Raw genomic sequence first — 22,403 nt, 5'->3', positions numbered from 1 at the left:
GAGATGTGTCACCGTTGGCTGTCTTCGGCTCTGTGTTCTGCTGTTTGTCTAAAAGATTAAGTGCAAAAGTCGGGTGGACTTTCTTGTAGGCGGTATATGCTGTGAATTCTCCCAAAAAAAAAAAAAAAAAAAAAAAGAACGAAATAAGAGTATACAGAATAAGAAAACACGTCTTCAATACCCCCAAAAAATACGATCAAAAAAACAAAAATCAAACTGTAAAACAAAATATATGTCTTTTTCTGACACTTGCAGCGTTTGTCACGCGGTTCCCTCCGTGGCCAGGAGCCCTTCATGTCCACCACCACTCCACTAAATCCTCAGCCCTCTAATCTCCCGTAAACACTCCCCGACTGTGGAGCCCTCCTTGGCACTGCCAGCATGTGTGTGCCAGCTCCATATACCCATTAGCACCGTTAAGCCACAGCTTCTCAACGCCCCCCCCCCCCCCCCCCCCCCCCCACCACCACCACCACCACCACCAATCCCCACTCCTCACAGCAAAGGTGACTTTGTCTGATGATTGCCTCACTTTGCACCGTGGGTGGCGATAATCCTTAACTCTGGTAAGGAATCTTGCAAAACCCAAAGTGTACTTATACAGTACATCCCTATCCACAACAGCCTCAAGTTGCCCAGTCATTAACAGCAAAAAAAAAAAAGGTCTGCACGCTGCAGAGGTTGAATTTCAATTGCTTTATATCCCTGTAGGTTCTGCTCCTCCCTTTCATAACTCCAGCTCACTTTCCGCTCATTTTTCATCCCTCTGCTTTTCTATTTTAATTTTTTTTTTTTTTTTTTTTTTAACATTTTCACACTTCTCCCTCTCTAACCTCCTTTCCTGACACCACCGCTCGGATGCCCCCCCCCCTTCACCCCCCCCCCCCCGCCACGCCGCAGCCCGTATCCCAAGTTAACCAGATCACCCCCTTATCGCTCCACAAATAGGAAAAGTACAGTAAACAAAAATCAAAAGGATATGCTGCCAGTGCAATCAGAGAACATTCCTCTCCATCTCTTTTCAACTCCCCTCGCTTGCCTGCGCTCTGTGCCTCTCATTCTCCCAGTGCACTGCAGCTCCTCCTTCCACCTCCCTCATCAGCTACCCCTCCCTCGTCCTCTCTGTCTCTGCTAGGTGCAGCATGTATGTGAGCGTGTGTGAGCCAGCAGAGCCGCCCGTGTGTTTACATGTCAGCCTATCAGTGCCGCCGGATTTAGCGCATCTGGAGAGGACGGAGGCATTTCTCAAATGCCCCTCAGACAAGGGATTCTCATCTCTGCACGTATCCCTCTTCCCGATTTGAATCGAGCCCGTCTTGAATCCTGCGTCCCCCGTCTCCATGCTTTCGGAGGCATTTTGAATTTCCTTGGCAACATGGAGCTGCCTGAATTAGAATTCTCTGCATGACAGTCCTGGTGAGTACTCTGTCTCTATGGTGGGCTTTGAGCACTGAGTCATTGGATCAGATTTATTATGGTGCAGTGGTGGGTCCGGGGGATCGCCAAGGAGCAAATTAATGTCAGGAATAAAATTGTGTGTCAATGGCAAGGGATGTGGAGAAGGAGAACTGCTCACTGAGGAGAGCTCCACATCTTATTTGTGCTTTGTCATCCAGATGGGTTTCATTTCGCTCTTCTGCTGTGCAATCTGGGTTTGAAGTGAGGGAACAGTCTCATGGGATGTGTGCATGTAACACCTGAGAACCCAGTGTGGTTAGTTATTTTTTTTTCTTCTATGCTGTGCAATCAAATTTATGTGCACAGTATAAATACTGTGGATTTTTGCATGCATCCTTGCAAAAAAAAAAAAAAAAAAAACAAAAAAAAACACCTCCTATGTCCTGCATTTTTATGTCACAGCAGAAGGTGTGAAGCTGAGCATGAGTGTGTGTTATGTGTTTCTCTCCAAGTGTGTTCTGCCAGGGCGGCTTGTTGTTCCTTACTAATCTGCTCATTAATATTCAGGTGCCCCCCCCCCCCCAAAAAAAAACAAACAAACAAAAAAAACTAATCTAGATACTTAGACATTCTCAGCAGCCTTTTTAGCAGTTGGTAATTTCCAGTGGCGTGGAGGGGGTCCTATGCAGGTGTTCGATTTGCCACAGGTTAGACAGATGGACGGCTGTAGGGTTGATGGAGAGGGTGGGCGTGGGGTGAGGATGGGGGGGGGGGGGGGGCGCGGGGTGAGGAATGGGTGAGGGAGGAAGGCGGGGGGGGGGGGAGCGAGGACTCTGTTTCATTATCTATGCAGGCCAAATGAACGACATGTCATAGTTTAATTTCTACTGCCTGTTAGATTTGCATTTTCATAATCACGGCTGCGACGCTCCAGCAGGCAGACAGCTTTGAGGGGACTCTTCGTGCCTGTTTTAAAACAGTGCAGTAAGATCCTCTGCGAGCCACAGACCCCCCACCCCCCCCCCCCACCCCATCACCACCACCACCACCACCACCCCTACCCCCGATGGTCTCTGAGTGAAGGGTCTCTGCTCATCAAGTCAAGGCTTCATGAGCTAAACAAAGCTTTTAATTGAGCCCCTGTAATCAGGTTACGATGGCTGATTGGAATCTCTTTTTTTCTTTTTGGGGTGGGGGGTGGTGGTGGTGGTGGTGTTGGTGTGTTGGGGGGGGGTGTTGGAGTGGGTATTTAGGTAGTTATATATGCATGTCACTCTGTGCATGTCTGCAGCTCCAAAGTACTCAACACAAATTCATTGAAGTGAGATGAGCAAAGCCTGTTTATATGACTGGGATTTCTAAACGCAGCTTGTGAACCACTAAATGGCGGAAGCTATCATCGTTACTGAGCGAACAGTAATTTTTCAATAATCTACGACGCAATCATTTCAGCAATCTACATCTTGTCAGCACGAGTTTGTTCTGTTTTGTCGGGTTCGCTCGTCTGCGAGCGTGCGCGCGCGCGCGTGATTGCGAATGCAGCGCAAGCTGCGAATTACACAACATGTTTATGCTTATATTTTTGGATTCACAGCCAGACTGCTATTATAATCACGCTTTATATTTATTTGATGATAAAAGATGCAAATTTATGTTAAATATTTATCCACGACCAGAATTGAATAAGTAGTTAATTCAATCTGCATCCCTACATTTTTTTTTTGTATATTACTTTATGAAGATTTGAAGGCACATTTGTTGAGCAAACAGGCACCTATTTGCCTTCAGCATATAGAAAGCAAAATTAGCTTTTAATTGTAGTTTTATTTTTACCCCCCTAAATCTAACGTAGACCGTTTGAGCTCCGTTTTAGTCATTAACACCTGTGCGTGTGGATCTTCAGCTGCTAAATCCTCCCATGTGTTGTTGGGTGCCGGGTCAGGCTATAGACTAACGATCCATTCAAATTCTTCTTCTTTTTTTTTTTTATAATATAATGGGACCAAAGGAAGGCCGACGTATCACTTCGGCGATATGAAAAAACGTTGTTTTTGGAGAAGTGTCGGCAGTAAAAAAAACAAAAAACAAAAAACGGGGAAAGCAGAGGAATGGGAGCAATGTGGAAGCTAAGCATCCAAAACCGCAGCCTCACTTTACAGGTATAAAAAGATAGAAGTACTGGTGGAGGGAAGAAATATGTTATATCCAAGAGGACGTGCTACACTGCACCCTTTACACAGTTGCAAAGCCTGCGTTTACCAAGGCCGCTGAAAACAATTGATCCCACCCAGCGAGGGGTACTTCGTGGAGATAGCTCTGCCCCGCTCGCTGCCATTTTCCAGGGGCTTTTCTTTTTTTTTTGCCGGTCTTGCACATGTGTATCCCACCGGTGAAAGGCACGCAGAACAAATGAAAGAAAATGAGTTTTGAACGAGGCTGCCTCTGAAGTTCACGTGAATGAAAAAGAAAAATGGAATTGCGACTCGTCAATAAGGCAAAACGGGAGATTTATTTTTTTCCCGCCCGCGCCGGGATCCCTTAACGGAGAAAGCGGAGCGCGACGGACAATAAGTACAACGAAAGCTTTTGTTTTCTGAAACGCAGCTGCCCGCCGCAGCTTTAAACCGCCCTGACGTGAGCGGCAACGCTGACCGAGACGGTGCGGTCGCAGGCGACGTAACCGAAACAGACCAAAAAAAAAAAACTAAAAGGGCTACGCAGAGGAGATCAGGTGAGTTCTTCACCACGAACAACCCTTTCACCGCGAGTTGTCGTCGTCTGACCGGCAGAAACGTACGCTGACAATAAAAATACTAATTGCGGCAGCTTTCATGTTTTACATGAAGGAGCGTAGTGCGGCGTACGCTTTTCGTACTTCCAATCATTTTGAGCATTTACGCACTGCGTCCAGTTAAGATGGACGATTGACCAGTGAGAATCTACTGAGCCACCACTTAACTGAGTGAGTGTCTACCTAGGGTGAGATTTGGTTGATCGTAGTCGGTGTGCATGATAGTATTGCCTCAATGACAGCTTTGTTAACAGGAAAATGAGAGGACGTGACAGCTCGGCGTCTGCGTTTTGAACTATGAGCAAGGCTAAAAATATATATATTTTTGGTGAGAGTTTTTGTGATATCTTTTTTTTTTTTGTGAGAGTTCTGTTGGATTCTGAAGACGGTTCTTCTCCTCAAACCGGCAAAGTCAGTCACTATGCCTTTTATAGAGAGTATGCTTGAAACAAGACATATTAATAAACATGGAGTATGAACTTGCTTCACTGAGACATTTCAGGAAAGAACAACAATGCCTCCTCGACCTTATCCTTCTATATTACTCAATCTTTTTCAAATTGACTTTGTATTGGCAAAAGTAATAGGGGGCTGAATTATCTTAAGAGGCGATATTACACTGAGTGAACAAAGGACTACATTTATCCACCATACTGGACTTACGGGGAGTTGGTCCGTGTCGATGGTGAGCGCAACACTTTGACTGGAGAGACGAAGGTTTGCATCCACAGTTACATTTTGAATTAGGTTTAAGCAACAAGAGCACTTTGATCAGAGTCAGGAAAGATTGTGGATTTAGTCAATTCACAGCTGACCTCCTGCATATTAAACCAGATTAAGTCATCTTTTATGTATTAAGAAGCTTAATAACGCCGCTGTCAATGTCTGAGCACATATTGCGTGGCAAGTTTGAAGAACATTTGAAGATTATAGTGATTCCCTTTTGTTTACAATGTGCTAAAGACACAAACATTTCCCCCACTGTCAATAAAAGTCCTAATCTGGTCAGCGTTCTTTCTCTTCAAAACATATTTTCTGTTTCAAAATGAGTTGTATAATTTATAGGAGAGGGAAGGTTAGGAAGGCAGTTTAAAAAGGCTCTTGAATCAGGCAATTCAAAACACATTTCTTTGGTTCTGTGGTATAGCATACAAAGCTACAGCACCTATACTCCAGTCTATTCCATTTCAATCAAAACAAACAGCCAGACGCCAAAGCAGTGCCGATGTTCAGTCGCCGTGCTTTGTTCCATGCGGTCATGTGCTTAATATTCTGTGATCAAATGGAATCATCAAAGCAAAGGGAATGTTTCTTATAGTAGGATTTACGTTGTTTTTTTTCCCCATTCAAAGTGAAATACGAGCGAAGCTGACAAATCAAATGTTGGAGGAAGTTACCACCAGCAATATTTGTGGGGAAACTCAAAGAAGACATAAACAAGTACATTGAAATCAAAGAATCGTGTGGCCTCGTTTTGTGAAGTTCCATTTCCTCTAGAGTTCACTGTATACGAGTAACAAGGTTGCCCTTAAAAAAAAATAACATCACTTTCACTTGCAGCCTCTGCATGGTCACTAATGGTTCATCTTTCCCCATCTTCGATATTGGCTTCTAATTATGAGGCATATTATTTACAGCTAAAATCAGGGCACGACAGCACATAAATGTTCATTTGTGATGGAACAGAAAGGAGAAATATAACAAAGAGCCAGGAAACATTCAGGGAGTTTACTATCGAAACATTTTCTGAAACAAGATCCGTGTTGTATAAAGATGCTGCTACATAACGGGGTAACATCAGCTACCCTGAAAAAAGGAAATGGTGAAAGTGGTAGTGGTGAAGCCTGCCAGGCTTTGTGTTTATACGGTGTCTGGTGGATGGAGAGGTGACAGAGGGAGGCAGATCTGTCACAGGATACTCAAATTTGCGTTCTACAAATGTATTCAGAAGGTCACAGTCCTGCTGCTCTGCAGCAGCCTTCCTCATTTAAATTTGATAACAACAGCTTTATGCAAAATACGAGACAGTCAGGGGCTAAGAGGATGGAGGACCGAGGATGCCTCATGTTTGTGCTCCTGGGCAGCTTCAAGGTCTGGCGTAGCATGGCCCACAATGACATCAAATAAAACTGATCACAGTCTTAAGACCATCTCCTTCCATACATCTGTCCCGTTCTCTCTTTTTTGGGGGGGCTGATTTTCACAATATATATATGAACCCAGTGGTTTGCTTTCTACACTAGAGTGAAAAGACAGGAGTAATTATTGCTCTACGTTTCTATATTCTTAAAACTATAAGAACCGGGTCAATAAGCAATTAAGTCTTTGGAATCTTTACGTCGTATTTCTCACTCAAAACTGAGGGTGACACTTTCCTCCAAAGAAACGAGGTGAAGAACTTTGAGAAAGCAATTTTAACTACTGAGATGAATAGATTAAGTTCTTTTCATACCAGTGAAAAATGCCAAGGCACCTTTAACTCCATATTTTTCACTGTAGCCACTAACTACTGCCAAAGTGATTAGACCAGAAAATCTCGTCAATCTTCTCAATCTTTTGCTTTTAATATCGTGTTAAAGCAACCAGAAAAATGGACATTGATTTCAGCGGCCTTACAGACCTGTAGGACGGACAAAGCCTTGCCGAAGCCCCGTCGAGATGGAGAAACTGGGTAATTACAGTCTGAGAGAGGAGGCCCCAGACACGAGAATCCTGAATATAAAACAGAACCAGAAGTGGCTGTCGCTATTCCGCCTGCGTGTCACCAATACCTCACCTGTCAACTGCAAAAAAGAGATCCGAAGCCAAATGGGGAAGGAAACCGCAGAGGGTGCAACAGTTGGGGGTTAACCAGAAAAATGGAGCTAAAAGTAAGAGATATGAAACTACCGATTTTATTATATAACCATGAAAATGTATTTGTGTACATTAGAATGAGCAAAGAGAACACAAGTAAAGATATAATATTTCCCAAAGCGGTTATTGATTACCTGTTTGTTGGAATGGTAGTTATCTTATTCTTATGAGACTCTGCAATGAGAAGATGAGGATGTTCCGATGTAAGGTACAAAAGACGTTGAGGCCGATTGGGAGAAATGGGAAGAAGCTGAATTTGAAATAAAGTGTGAGATTAACAATTCAGAAGGATCGTGAGTGTGTCGTCGCAATGGCTTGAAAATTGGGTACATGTCTGAGGAATGTTCGGTAGTCGGAGAAGTGTTTTGGCCATGCAAGTCGTGACCCTAATCTCACCATCCGTAGTTCCACCTCCATACGGTTACCGCAAATGTGGGATGTCCATATAGGGAGAGTAAAAAAAAAACCAATATAAAAGCTCGAGGTTTAGAGAAGCAACAGAGCGTCCGTCGACTGCTCGAGAACGCTGTGTCGCCACAATCAAAGCGTCTCAATGAGGGGAAAAACTCTTGGAGAGAATCGACCACCGGAGAGACAAAATTTAGGGCTTCAGTCGGACTGAAAAATCAAAGACTCCCTGACAGGCCGGAGGGCCTCAACCGCGAGCCTTCAAGGGCAATTGACGATGCTTTTGACATTGTATGACATCTGCAAGAGCTGATAACAATGATTTTTGAGATTTTTGTACCGTTAAGATTTCTTAGCTTTATTGTACCTAAGATAAGAGTTTCTTTAAAGTACTAGTAGCATCTCCCCAGTGATGTAAAAGCACAGACTGCGTGACAAGCGCAGGTCCACAGACGAAGGGATTGGTCGCATTTTTTTCAATGCAGGACTTTGAATTTAACGTTTCCCTTTAACAGCAAAACTTTATCCGCAGCTTGAATAATATCCAGCAATCATAACAACTGTCACAATTAGAAGGCAGTTGTCGGGAACCAAAGTGTTTTCATGAGGTATCCTGAGGTCAGGCCAGTGAAATTGTAGCAATAGACGAGGGGAAGATGGCAGTCAGTAGCTGGATTTATCTTCTTCGCCTCAGCCTATACTCTGTTTGATTAGAATCTTGTTCTGGTGTTCAGTAAAGCAGGCTAATCTTTTCCACTTTAATGTGCGGGCTGAGCAGGACTCCTGTACTGGAGTGCCTAGGTAACAATGGCATTTAGCCCTTTTTCTTTTCTATTTCAGCTCAAAACATCTTATACTCCCTGATGGTGAGCAGGGGATAAAGGTTTGTGTAATTTCCAGCTTATCCTACTTGACTTTCAGGATGAATGGGTGTTAATCAAAGACCCTCTTTTGTAGTATTACTGTTAGACTGTCGGTGAACCAAGAAACAGATCCGCATGGTAATACTGTATAACAGGTTAAGTACACTGGACCGGAGCAGGTTTTAACATCCCCAGTCTTGGATCGGACCAATCGTGTTGGTTTTGAGACAGTGAAAGTCCAAAAGGATGAAATTATCTCAGTATCACGTCTTGAATTAGATCTCAGTGTGATAATCTGTTGTAAAGGCCAAAAGAGAATGAACAATTAAACTTGTCGAGAAGACAGATTGCATTTCACTTATCCAACATAACATAAAAACATTCAGAAAAACATCTTCGGATAGCAAATTAAATCCTACTTAAATAATATTTTCCATATCAGCACCAAATCAAATAGCTCTCTGTAATAGGAGAATGAATAGCCGTGTCTGCAGCTCAGTGCAGCTTTCAGCCTCCTCCAGTTAATTGTTTTGGTTCACCAGCATGTCTAGTTGAGTCCCTCTGGTTCTCACTGACCCCCCATAAAAAAAAATAAAAAAAAGCTGTGGGCAGCAGCTCCCAGCTCAAAAGCTTTCAACTCAGACGTTCCCACACACCGACCGTACGTTATCTGACCAGTGTGAAACAGCAGAGCAGGAGCCGCTTTCTTTTGGGCGAGTCGAGTGCCCGATGAAGACAGTCAAACATACAGGAACCCGAAGAGAGAGACACAGTAAACAAAAACACAGACCGGCTCTGAAAGCAAACAAATTCCTGGACAATTGCGCACACAAACTGGCAAAGAGTCCGGAAGAGAGTTCTGAACCAAATGTGTGTACCGAGTGAGTAAGTAACCCCGGGTCAGCCTTGAGCCACGTTCTATTGGTTTACATTACTCACTAGTACTCGAAGGCTCTTAAGCGATGGCTTTGTTTTCAGGCCTACAGTCTGAATGTATTGGCTGCTTCATGTAGCAGCTTTACTTTTCGCACAAAACTGACAATTCTGCAAAAATGCGGCAAAGAATATAATGTTCGAAGTTGACAGAGACTTTATTTTCAGTTTTGTCCCTAAATCTTGATCGTAGTGGGACCATGAGGAGTCTTGATATTAAAACTATCCCGATCTCACAGGTGTAACCACCCAGGCTCCCTAATTTGAGTGTGTCCTGTAATTACAGCAGGTGATGGCGTGTTCCTTGCTTGCGTGTATGTAAATGTCAACAAATTGGGGGATTTATGAGTGATGTTTGTTGTATGTGCAATTTTTGGGAACAAACCATTTTAAGCCCTCGTGTGACGGATTTGATCATTTTTGGGCGATGCCGAACGGTGTTATTTAAAAGGATAAGCTTGGCGCCATTGGGGCCATTTCATACAGGTTTATTCAAAGCTGGGGGTTAAGAGAAATCCAGGCCAGTAAAAGTTAGTGTGCAGTAAAATAAAGGCTTTTATTCAAGCTGACACCCACATGTTTCAGCAAGATTCATCTTCAGGGCGTGACATGTAGGTGTAAGCTCAGATCTCGGAGTGCTTTGGATTTCCCTTTGGTCTTTTTGCACATGGCTCTAACCCATAACTCCAAACTGCGAGTTCTAAAATGGAAATAGATGGAATTTGGACTTTGAATCGTTATCCCTCCGTGCTTTTTCGACTGCGATATATCAAAATATCTTCTGTGATAGAGGGTCAATTCCTGAAGGATCATTTTGAGGGTCCTCGAGGCACATGCCTCGAGGACCTTTAAATATTGACTTGACTTGATTGATAATATTGAAAATAGCGGTGTCTGTAGGTTGTCATCGAGAAATGTCAACGGAAATGTGAATGGTGAACTGATGCTTGTCACAAAAAAGCCTTCTGATGTTGAGCTGACAATTTTTAGATCAGCAGTACAGACGATGAATATGCAGCCCGGTACCACGGCAAAACGTGAAGTAGACATGCTGGTCCAGTACAGCAAAACGTGAAATAGCCACGCTTTGGCCCTCTATAGGCGTGACAGTTTTCACGTTTTCCTATAGTGGACAAAAATTAAACCTACTGCATGCATACAGCCATGTGATTTACAGGGAAATGTAACACATGGTTGGGGTTTAGTTTGGGTTTTTTTAACCTCTGCCTCCTGTGATTCAAGCCACCCCCCTCCTGCCTCCTAATACCGCCGAAAAATGTCCTTTGCACTTGGTCACATGATCCTTCGTTATCTTACTTTTACATGCGTGTACATTTCACTGTTACTAAACGTGAAACTGTCACGCCTAAAAAGGCCAAAGCGTGGCTATCTCACATTTTGCTGTAGTGGACCGGCGTGTCTATTTCACGCTTTGCCGTGATACTGGGTTGGAATATATGACAATACAATTCTTACTGAATTGCTATTGGTCAGCACTCTTGGCGTGCGTTTGAATGTGCCGGTCCTTTGAAGGCGTGTACACAGTATGCAGTATGCATGTATGATGGGGCAAACACTAGTAAAGCCTGAACATTGTACAAACAAAAGCACATGCAAGGTGAGCAGACAAATGGATTGCAGTGTTCCCTGTTCAAAACTCACATTAATTATCGATTTGTTGTGCTACAAATAGAAGAGAACATTTTTGTTTCTAGTTGCATGTACTTCTGCAATTTTAAAAATGAGGACACTGAACAGGTTGTGTTTTTATGGGGATTTGGGGTTAAATAAATGTAACACCTGCTTGACAACCCTCCACCACTACCAGCCGTGAGTCCTGATTAATAGATAAATTCCGTGTTGGTCAGAGTGCAGGTAATTTGTGCACCGAGATGGATAAATTTAAATGGAAAGCCAAATAGATGCTGTTATTTTTCTTATTCCATTTACCACAGCTGCTGGTGATGTTCAGGTAGAGATGAGGCTGCTATGATCATTTTGTGTCTCTTGCCATCCATGATGCCGTTCACCAACAGTCTCACTTGTCAATCTGAGAACTATTCAGCGTGAATGCTAAAGCGTCCTCTGCCTGAATTTGTTACAGAAGCACCCTAAGGCTAAGTTTGTTATTGCTGTTGGGTTTGTTTGTTTTTTGCTTGCATACTAGTTGGTCTAAATCCTGGGCCATACCTTCTTCTGTGCCAAAATAATGTTATGTACAATATTAAGATTGTGTTGCTATAATTGTTTCTATAGTGATAAATGGTTTTGCCAATGCACATTTCATGCAAGCTTTGTGATCTGCTTTTTTAAAAAAACAATCCTTTTTAAAACTGCAGAGGGCTAATTTTAGTTGGAAAAAAAATGTTCTAATACAGGTTAAGATCTTGTGGACTCAGCAATTTGTTTGGGCTCCGATCATTTATAATGATGAATTATGGGTTATGAGGTGTCGTGAGTAGGTCTGGGGTAACTTTGGTCCCTCTGACTCTTTAAACTACCGCCGCCATGCCCCTTTTGTTTTGAAGTAGGCTATCGGAGAGCCGCAGTTTGAGGATTTACCGTGTGTTGTGGAGACATAGAAACCGACACGGGTAATTAACCACTCTTCATTTTTGCATTGAGCCGTTGCTTCCAAAAGAAGCCTCCGTTCATGTGCTTGTCCTCCACAACGAATATCCAGACTGCTCTTCACACGATCTCCTTCCAAAATACTGGAAGCATGAGGTGTCTTCGGAGACAAAAAGGCTTTCTGGCTGAGAGCCAGAGAGCCAAGAGGATACTTCTGTCAAAAGAGGAAAGATGGAGAGTTTGCTGACCCAGTGCAGGTGTGTTTCTGCATCTCAACAGGGGCAGCTCCCATCCAGCGAAGCATTTTCTCTTTCCCTAAGCATTTGATCCTTGCATGGTGGATCATCAGGCCATGTAGTTTCTTTTCAAGTTTGCGGGGGTTGTTACCTTTAACTCTGACTTCCATGGAAGATTTGTTTTTATGGGATTTCTCACGTCTGAAGGCTCATCGTTCATCAGGATGGTGAATAGCCGGCTGCAGTGCACTTTTGCAAGCGTCTGCGCTCGCTCAGCAAGTACATACAGTCTTCTGACATTATTGCCGGCCATTATTTGTCACGTCATTACCGTATGAATGCCGAGCATGTTAAGATTTGTACATGATATCTGCTCGAGATTTGGTTTCCGTCGAAATATTTTGACGCAATCTGCTGTAGGCTCGACGTAAAAACCTCGCTTTGATTCTCCTAGAAAATAAGCAGACAGAGAACGGAGGCTTCGGTGTTGATAATTACAGTACACACCAGAGAGCACAGACAATGTCACATCCTGCAGGTGTAGTTGAGTCAGCTATAAAAAAAAAAAAAAAAAAACAACTCTAGCCATTCTTGTCAGACTTGTCCACCGTTATCTGCCACATGCACTTCAAATGCAGCCCAAAAGATTTTCTTGTTTGTTTGCTTTTTGACTTTTAAATGTTTGCTTTATATTTGTTGCTCGAACACAAACACGGCAGCGGAGGCAATTTTCATCTCTTAAATCCTCTCCATATTTACTCTCCTACTTTTCAGCTGCAGCTCCCTTTTTTTTTCGTTTCATCCTTGCTATTCTCTGAACAGTTGCGGAATAATCAAAGCTGTTTGGGATATGTTTGCCACTGAGCAAAAAAGTGTAAGAGGGAGAGCTAATGAGCACACTGTTCGCAGCAGTAATGAAGAAAACTAAAGCCGGAAAGAGTCTAGTGAGTACGATGTGGTCTCGAAAGGAAAAGACGTCAATAAAACGTGTGAGGTGTACAAGGGAAACTGTAGATTGTGTTTGACTTAAGGAAATTACTTTTGTAATACAAACTGTAAAATAAAAAAAACTAAACCAAAACATCGCTGGCTTTTTACTAAATGAGGTTCCACAAAGATTTAAAAAGATAGTAAGCATGCTTCCCCGAACTGGAGACGTATAATCCACCGACTATGGAGAAGCGCCTCAAACGCCCTGACTTCAAAAACTATCCCTTTAACGGTCACGTGTGCAGGGTTAAGATGAAAATAGCATGTGGCCTTCTTGCCGAAAGGACATTAACTCTGATGTAATTTCATCACAATCACAAACGCTGCTTCAAAGGTGGATCAATAAGCAGCACTTGTCATCTGTGAAGGAGAAAAAAAAAAATAGACAACTTGTCCGTCTACATACTGCAGGTGGATCAATGAAAACAAAAAGCGAAATTATTGAATACAGAAATGCTCTAAGAAGTCAAGCTGCATAGATGATTCAAGACAGCAGAAACTAGCATCATAATTCCATCATTGGAAACTAATAAATAATCCTAATTGTGCAACGCGAATTTGGGTACCTGACAGTTACGTCACAAACTATTTACAATATTTTGCCGGCCTCCTGTCTGCAGAAAAGGTTTAACGACGACGCTTTTCAGACGGGTTTAATTACCGCTTGACTGTAAATATCCTAAATGACAGTCCTTCAAAACATTATGGTGCACGCCAGAGGTACTTAACAAAAACTAAAAACGTCTGAAGGGCACGTGTCCACCGACGCATACAGCTCATTTGTCTGCGCGCTGCTTGCAGAACATTCAGTGACCCATTAGCGGCGCACACCTTCCTCTCAGTTCGCCCTGAATCAAACCACACAGCACCGGAGGAGGAGGAGAGAAGCAAGCGGCTCAAAGGCAACAAGAGACTAACGGCGAGCCCGGACATGCTTTTGAGAGTAGACTGTGACAGAGTGAGAGGTCCGCAGAGAGAACGCAAGCAGTCGTGTAAATGGGCAGCAGTTGGGAAAAAAAAAAAAGGGCCTTCTTCCTTTTACACAATACTATAAAGACAAACAAAAAAAAGCAATGTGAAGAATCAGGTTGGGGACAAAGAGCGAAGCCATATATCGATGCTCTAAGAAGAAGGCGGCACTTTAAACCTCGTAAAGAGGATAAACCGTGTGTGTGTGTATATATATATATATATATATATATATATATATATATATATATATATATATATATATATATATATATATATATATACATATAAGGATTTTAGTCGAGAGGCTATTCTCCAACTGTTTTCAAAATGTGGAGATCAAGGTCAAAAACAAAGTGGTGACACAGTGAATGGACACTGATAGTACCCCTGCCCTTACTACACTGAATCATAAATCATGCATGATATCGGAGTAAAAAAAAGAAAAAAAAAGAGAGAGACAGAGAGAGAAAAATCACCCCTACGTTTGCTTGTTTTCGATTAGCGATGACATCAGCGTGCCTCACCCTCATTCATATTCCCGACTTGACGAGATAAAAATCGTATTCTGTGTCAAACAGATAATCATGTCACCCGTTTTTTTTTGTTTTTTTTCTTCCCCGCTCTGAATATCTCGGTAATATTTCAGCGCAATCGGAGGCTCCGGATCTGTCACGGCGGATCAAAGTTCAGCTCCGCGCTTTGTAGTATGGATGAGATTCGCGTGTTTTAATACGAGCTGCGATTTGTCCGTTTTCAGAACGTATCGCGGCGCCCCGGTGGACGATCCTTCACGCTGTCGTCGACGTGTGTAATCAGTGAGAGACAGAAGTGGGAAGTCAACAAAAAGGAGCGATCGACAGACATTAGCTTTTATTCTGTCGGTGTGGTTTCCTTCGCAGTGTCACGCACGCCCGCACACACACACGCACACACACACACACACACACACACACACACACACACACATAACCCCCACCTTATCCACCAATTCAGGCAGCTGCAGCCAATCAGAAGCCTCTGCTTATTGTGACCGATGCGCAAAGTGTCTCGACGTATGCCGGCAAAGACAAAAAAAATATAAAAATGAACAGTTCTGGACGACGTGAAAATGGAAAGCGGCAATTACTGTCCCATCGGAGCCACTCAGTCCACGATCCGGGCCGCCTCGGCCTCTTGTGCGACTTTAATTCACTAAGAGTGTGTCATTTGTGTTGCCGCAGCGAGAACAGAATCCTTCTAATCTTCACTATTAAGTCTAATATAGTTACCGCGAGACGGACAGCCGAACAGCTTCTAAAAGGCACTACGCTTATAATTTGAAGTGCTCTTAAAAACACTTTTTTTGTTGTTTTGGGGTTGGATGGATCTGCAGTGCCAGTTCAGCTCCCACGTATGACAAGATGATGTTTATTTGGACAGACACTGTATTAACCTCTCATAATGGAATTTTACTCTTGAGGGATGAAATGTACATTTCATTACATCACTGTTATTTTTTTAAATAATTTCACGGTAATGGGGACTTTTATTTTGTACGTTTAAAGAATATAGATATTTTACCGTCGCGTACGCAAGTGTTTCCCTTTACTTTGACAAGTAAATGTCTCGGTAAAACATCAAGTGAAGGCTCAGTGTGCAGGCTTTCAGGGGATTTATATCCCAAAATGGAATATAATGTTCAGAATTATGTTTTGCCCGATATCACCTGATGCTAAGGCAACGTTTCGACCGCCAATCCAAATCCAGTTTTCCAAATCCGAAATAAACCGTCTGCTGCCACTTCCGCGACGGCAGCTTCCGCGTCGGAAAGCCGCCTCACCAGCGGCAGCTGCGCGCTTGTACGTGGTTACCGCAGCAACCCATCGAGACAGGCTGGCGATGTCTGGACACGCCGAATCCGACCTGCTGTCTTGTCTATCCTGAAGATCTGATTTGAGGGCCAAATCTGATTTGCTTGCAGTCTCTGAACCGAAGAATCTTGAATGTTTTTTTTATTACCTATCTACATAAGGAGGGGTGTCCTTTTTCCACAGGTGCCACCCCTGTTGTGTCGTCGTGTTTCTACAGTAGCCCTGAAAGGACAAACCAAACGCTGGCTGCAGACGGAGACGGTATTCATTTAGTTGTAATCTGCAACCTCACCGCGAAACGCCACCACGTCGCCCGCGCTGCTCCTTCAGTCCGGGATGTCGCGTGTAAACAAAGCAGCGGCGAGGCCCGTTTTTTTTTTGTTCACGCTGCCTGCGACTCTTTTAGGAGTTCATCACAGGGATCTAGCTGCGGCTTAAATTGCATGATTGATGTGAGAAGTAGAGCTTGGAAGTTTTACCAAGTTAAAGTGCCCCAGAGTCCAAATCAAATAAGGGTTTAAGGTCCTCTGACAATCTCCCGTTCTCCATCTATCACCACTTGACAGCAATCTCTGGTTTATATCTGCCCAAGGTCAACAGCTTCGCAGTGGCATGGGATGTGTTAAAGCTTGCAAATGTTTTGGGGAAGCCATTTCAAGTTGTACTATGGCATTTTTGGCCGGCAATAAAAAAAAAAATGGCCTGTGACTGTTATTGGCTGTAATTGTTTCCAGCACACTCACAAGTCAGAAGCACAGTGAGGGGGGTGGGGGGGTTTACATCGGGTGACCAAGTCCTTTTATTGATTGGCTGATTCCATTACTTGTGAGGAAAGTCACCATAATGAAATTTTATGCAAGGAAACGGGGACGGCAGCTTCTATCTCTGTGAAAGTGTGCAGATAAAATCTCACGAGCAGAAATGTTATTTCCACTGACTTTGCAGAAGGGATGGAAATAGATTTTTGCAGGTTTTATGATGTAAGACCTGACAGACTATTATATTGAGGTAAGAGCCAATGTGCCTATAGGAAGACTCATTAGTAACGGATGTTTCATTTCCGTGGCATTTTCCTCGTGAATTGCTAAACAATGGTTCGGTGGGCTGTTTGTTTGCTACTTTGAGAAATGCTTTTTTTTTTTTTAACAGGAAAATATTTCAATAATTCTACTTATCTTTTAATGAAATGTAGGATGCATTCTTTGTTATTTCTACAGCCCACATTTGACTAACCATACTGTATGTAGCCATGTCCGACTACATATAGAGACCTCATAAGTAAATGGACACAGCTCTTTCTTCCTAAAATCCTTTCAAATGAAAACATGATCCTTTTCCATGTCTCTACAGGTAAGCAGTAGGATGGTGTCTGGGGAGGCAGGAGGGCACAGCTACTTGGTGGCGTGCTGGCAGCCCATCCTGATCCTGATGCTAGGCACCGTCCTCTCTGGCTCCACCACCGGTTGCCCCTCCCGATGCGACTGCAACGGCCAGGAGCGCTCAGTCGTGTGCCACCGGCGGAGACTGGCGACTCTCCCTGAGGGCATCCCCACTGAAACGAGGCAGCTCGACCTCAGCAAGAACCGTCTGAAAACTCTGGGGCCCGAGGAGTTCATTAATTACCCTCAGCTCGAGGAGCTGCAGCTTAACGAAAACACCATTTCGTCCATCGAGCCCGGGGCGTTTAGCAACCTAATGAACCTTCGGACCCTCGGTTTACGCAACAACCAGCTGAAGCTCATTCAGCTCGGGGTGTTCACAGGCCTGACTAACCTCACCCAGCTGGATATAAGTGAGAACAAAATTGTCATTCTGCTCGACTATATGTTCCAGGAGCTGTACAACCTGAGGGCTTTGGAGGTGGGTGACAATGACCTGGTTTTCATCTCACCCCGATCATTTCATGGTCTCAGCAACCTCGAAAGCCTCAACATTGAGGGATGCAATCTGGCCTCAGTGCCCACTGACGCCCTTAGCCATCTGCATAACCTGTTGTCACTTCGATTACGCTATCTCAACGTCACTGTCATAAGGGATTACTCCTTTAAGAGGCTGTATCGGCTCAGAGTGCTGGAGATTTCCCATATGACTGCTCTGGACACCATGACCCCGAAATGCTTGTTTGGGCTCAACCTCACATCGTTGTCCATCACAAACTGTAACCTCACCGTCATCCCCTACCAAGCCATCAGTCACCTCAGATATCTCCGGTTTCTCAATCTGTCTTTCAATCCCATTCATACGGTAGAAGGGAACCAACTGTTCAACCTCCAGAAGCTCCAGGCTTTTCACTTGGCTGGTGGGAAATTAGCCGCCATTGAACCCTACTCTTTCCGAGGACTCAACCACCTGCGTGTTCTCAACGTATCCCACAATAGTTTGAACACCCTGGAGGAGTCCGTTTTCCACTCGGTGGGAAACCTGGAGACGCTGGCTTTGTATGACAACCCGTTGGCCTGCGACTGTCGCTTGCTCTGGGTCTTTCGTCGGCGCTGGAGGCTCAACTTCAACAGACAGCAGCCCATGTGTGCTTCACCCGAGGTTGTGGGAGGAAAAGAGTTCAAGGATTTCCCAGACACACTCCCGCCGCACTATTTCATCTGCCAGAAATCAAAGATCGCGGATTATAAGGTTCAAGAGAGCCACGTCGACGAAGGAACTACTGTTCATTTTGCCTGCCAGGCCGAGGGTGATCCAGTTCCCGTGATAATGTGGCAATCCCCCAAGAAGGATTACATCACGACCAAAACTGCGGGGTCGAGACTTTCGGTGTCTAATGAGGGTACGCTGGAGGTGCGTTACGCTCAAATCCAGGACAATGGCACTTACTGGTGCGTTGCAAGTAACGCCGCTGGCAACGACACCAAAGCTGCTCACCTTTTTGTGCATAGCTACTCCCCGAACTGGCCCCACCAGCCAAACAAGACATTTGCCTTCATTTCCAACCAGCCTAGCGACGAAGGCGCTAATGTGACCCGGGCTACAGTTCCATTTCCCTTTGATGTAAAGACACTTATCATTGCAACCACCATGGGATTTATCTCTTTCCTCGGAGTGGTCCTCTTCTGTCTCGTAATTTTATTCCTCTGGAGCAGAGGGAAGGACAGCACCAAGACAAGTATAGAGGTTGAATATGTGCCACGTAAAGAGGAAACAGAGGAGGCCAGTCCAGCTGAGGCACCCGTCCAATTCAACATGAAAATCATGTGAACCACAAAAGGAGGTCATGTAAGCTTACAAAACTGCAGTCGGGATGCATACTATCCCTGCTTCAAATATGTACTCAGTTTATGAGCGATAGAAATTGCACAGCAGCAAACGCATCTTGACACTACACCACTATACCCTAGACCTTTTCTTTTTTCTTTTTTTTTTACTTCAGGGACTGAATCTTTCGAAGCAAATGTTGAATTTCAAATATTCAAATTTCTGTAAATTTGTATCGGCAATACTGAATCAGTATGTTAACATGCACTCAACAACCTGATTAGTGTGTAAAACCAAATTAAGGTAATAGTTTGAATAAAGCACATGCATTACAGTTTACATGAAGGGTGGGTGGGTTACAGTCGGGAAGGATTTGGATATTAATGTGCAGGTATAATCTTTCTATCAGCAGAGAACAGTATTGTTGTTGTGGTTGTTATTGTTGTTGTTAGGCTTTTGTTTCCGTTTGCTATTTTTTTGCTTTGATGGATGTACAAAGCACAAAAATCCACTGTCAGAGCCCAAGTTCAGTTACCTGAAATGCTAAGCTGAAAGCCGTTTTCCTTTATCCCATCACAAGCAATGTATGACCTAAGTGTTTTTACTTTTAGATAAATAGAAAAAACAAAGCCACGGATTTTACTAAGAAACAAGTCATACAATTACAAATAAATGTTTAAATCACAATATTACAAGACTCAATTTTGAGACACATTAGAAAGAAAGAAGTTGTAATGTTCAGAGTGCTGTAATATTATCAGAAAAAATGAAACATTTTTGGATCTCATGTCTCCGTAATTTAAATAGTATTACTAATTATTAGATGGGTTAGAGACAGAAGAGTGAGCGCTCCGTCTTACACCCAGTGCAAAGTGGTGCCAAGCACAACGAAAGTGTCTTTGCAAGTTCCGGACTGCTGCAGTTGCCATTTTCCCGTCCAGCGCCCACAATGTTTAAGCAGCAGATGTGCTTGCACCCATCTGAGCACCCATTAGGTAGGTTGATCTAAAAAAAAAAAAAAATGAGGACCCTCGCTTCGGTGCATTGTTGGTGCATTGCTCCCTTGAGGAAGCGGAAAGTGATTGGCCAACAAAAACCTGATCTGAAGTACGTGGCGTACTACTTTGCCGTTATTTTAAGGGTGCCTTATTAAGAGAGTAATACCCACCCACATAGGCAATTTCACAATGCACGCACAATCTGCTTGCTACCCACAAGGACATGAAGCTGGTCACAAAACTGCATCGAAAGGGTACAACGTGGGAGAATATTACTGTGCACATCAATCTGCTCATAAGCAGATGTGTTTCCTTCTGCAGAGAAATGTTCCTTCCTACTACTTGGCAAACCTGCTCTTAAAGGGAAATGACACGTCGTTACACAATAAGTAAACCTATGCGTAATTAAGAGAACGGAGGACCGCCCCTTGGATCCTTGAATCTTACTTTGTGCTCAGATTGTCCGCCACTAAATTTGAAAAAGTGGATTTCTAAATGCACTTTCTCCCTGCACTTTAAAATAGAGCCCTAAGTGTACAGTACCTCACCGCCCGGCGTTCGTCAGTGAGCAGTGGCCTTTTAACTATTTTCCAACAACATTAAATTGTGTATTGAAGCTTTTATCCGGATTCGTGGGTGCAAGCTGTCCTGAAGAAACCACGTGTATGAACACATGGTAGCCTGCGTCTCCATTAGTAGTCACGGGCAAGTCCAGCCGACTTGTCGACCGACTTTCAACTTTACTGTGTCCATCAGTTATAATACCAGGAGTGTTTTCTGAACATGGTGACGGTCCAATTAAAAGTGTGCATGTTAACACACTGAATAAGAAAAACAAGCCACAGTTTGTGCTCCTTTCAGCCAATGAAAGGAAGTTTGTCATTAAATGTATTGACATGTTGCGCTATACATATTTTTTCCTGTATTTTATTCTTCCTTGTACATTACGCGATGGCACAATGGTGATGCTTTTGATGGCTGTGGGTTGTGAACATATTCCAATCTAAAGAGCAGATTAAATATCCAGTAAACATTGTTTTTGATGTTACTAAAGCGAACGAGCTTTTCAGAGTGCATGACAGCACCCTTAAAAATCATCAGATTAACAATTAATCGTCAAATGTCACAAAGTAATTTTGTTTACCTGTTTGGCAGCTCAATAAGCGTAAGCACTCTGTCCAAGTCCTGAGGTTATACCGTCACCGTACATCTCAAAACTGGTGACATTATTAATTTGTTGCCTTAAGTACCCCTTTTTCAGCTTTCAGCTGAGCAATACCCAATGTTTGTGTAAAAATGGAGTTTTATGCCTCGTAAGGATTTTATGTTGTCTAATTAATTTCACAGTCAAGGTCTGCTCTGAAGATAATGTGTTCATTAACTCTTAAAATACTTGTTTAGAAAGGGACGGGCAGATGGAAATTCTATAAAAATAAAGAACATTTTATACTATGGGGTGTTTATTTTATGTTAATCTACTATACAAATTAATGTGAATGAATGATCTCCTGCGCAGCAAGTCGTCTTTACAGAGCTAATTGCTTTGCTTAGGAGGCACGTAGCGAAGCGCACTTTTAGAATACCTTTTAAATACTGTCAGTAAGGCCATAAAATCGCAGTGCATTCAGACCTGGTGGTAATGTTGCATGATGTACTTGTCCAATTACCAGAGACGTACTGTCTGTAAACAGTATTCGTTCACCGTGAACCAGGACAGCAGGCCAAAGTCAGGTTATGTTGATACGACCACGGTGTCCAATTATTGTCACCATTGCAAACTGCGTATTTCACTCGTCAAGCTGTCATTTGAACTAAAAGCCTAAAACTAGAGTGATTATGGTCCAAAGTTCTCAGTCTCATAATGCACAATCTGTATCCGGTGCCAATGGATACTTACACTTCACAAGGACAGCTTGGCTTAGCTCAACCTGGGATTACGAGTCATTCTTGAATATTAAGCTTCGGCGATTCACATCTCACGTCAGCGATCGCGAACGATGCGGCTCGGTTGACTGTCATGACGACAGATGTTCCAAATGGAAATGTATCTTTACGCGTGTCAGCTTGACACTGGAAGACCCGGCGTTACACTTAAAAGCCCGAGGGCGTGAAGTCTGCAGGCATAATGACGCCTCGTCCTGTTTTAAAGCAGCAACTATCCGATCGAATTCGCGGCGCGCAAGTGCACCGGCGTCATTTGTTTACGTGTGGACGGGTCTGTAAGAATACTTTCAATCATATGAAATAATAATGCCAATATGTGACACCGCACGACAAATTTATGGAGGTTACGCTGGTGGCGTTGTCGCAGTGAGTCCCGTCTAAGTGCC

At 43.5% G+C, this 22,403-nt stretch overlaps 1 protein-coding gene across 1 annotated transcript; it reads left to right on the top strand.

Moving 5' to 3' along the window:
• The first annotated feature begins 1,129 nt into the window (after nucleotides 1-1,129).
• lingo1b (leucine rich repeat and Ig domain containing 1b) lies at nucleotides 1,130-21,513 on the top strand. Its single transcript, XM_069165677.1, has 2 exons — nucleotides 1,130-1,416; nucleotides 17,219-21,513. The coding sequence occupies exons 1-2, from the start codon at nucleotides 1,405-1,407 to the stop codon at nucleotides 19,076-19,078; spliced, it is 1,872 nt and encodes a 623-aa protein (XP_069021778.1). The 5' UTR covers nucleotides 1,130-1,404; the 3' UTR covers nucleotides 19,079-21,513.
• Nucleotides 21,514-22,403: the final 890 nt, after the last annotated feature.

The sequence above is a fragment of the Embiotoca jacksoni genome, unplaced genomic scaffold, assembly GCF_022577435.1.
Source record: "Embiotoca jacksoni isolate LCO1_2020_lvr unplaced genomic scaffold, fEmbJac1.0.p SCAF_35, whole genome shotgun sequence".
NCBI lineage: Eukaryota > Metazoa > Chordata > Actinopteri > Embiotocidae > Embiotoca > Embiotoca jacksoni.
Note: the sequence above shows the minus strand (reverse complement) of the source record. Positions and strands in the feature narration are given on the sequence as shown.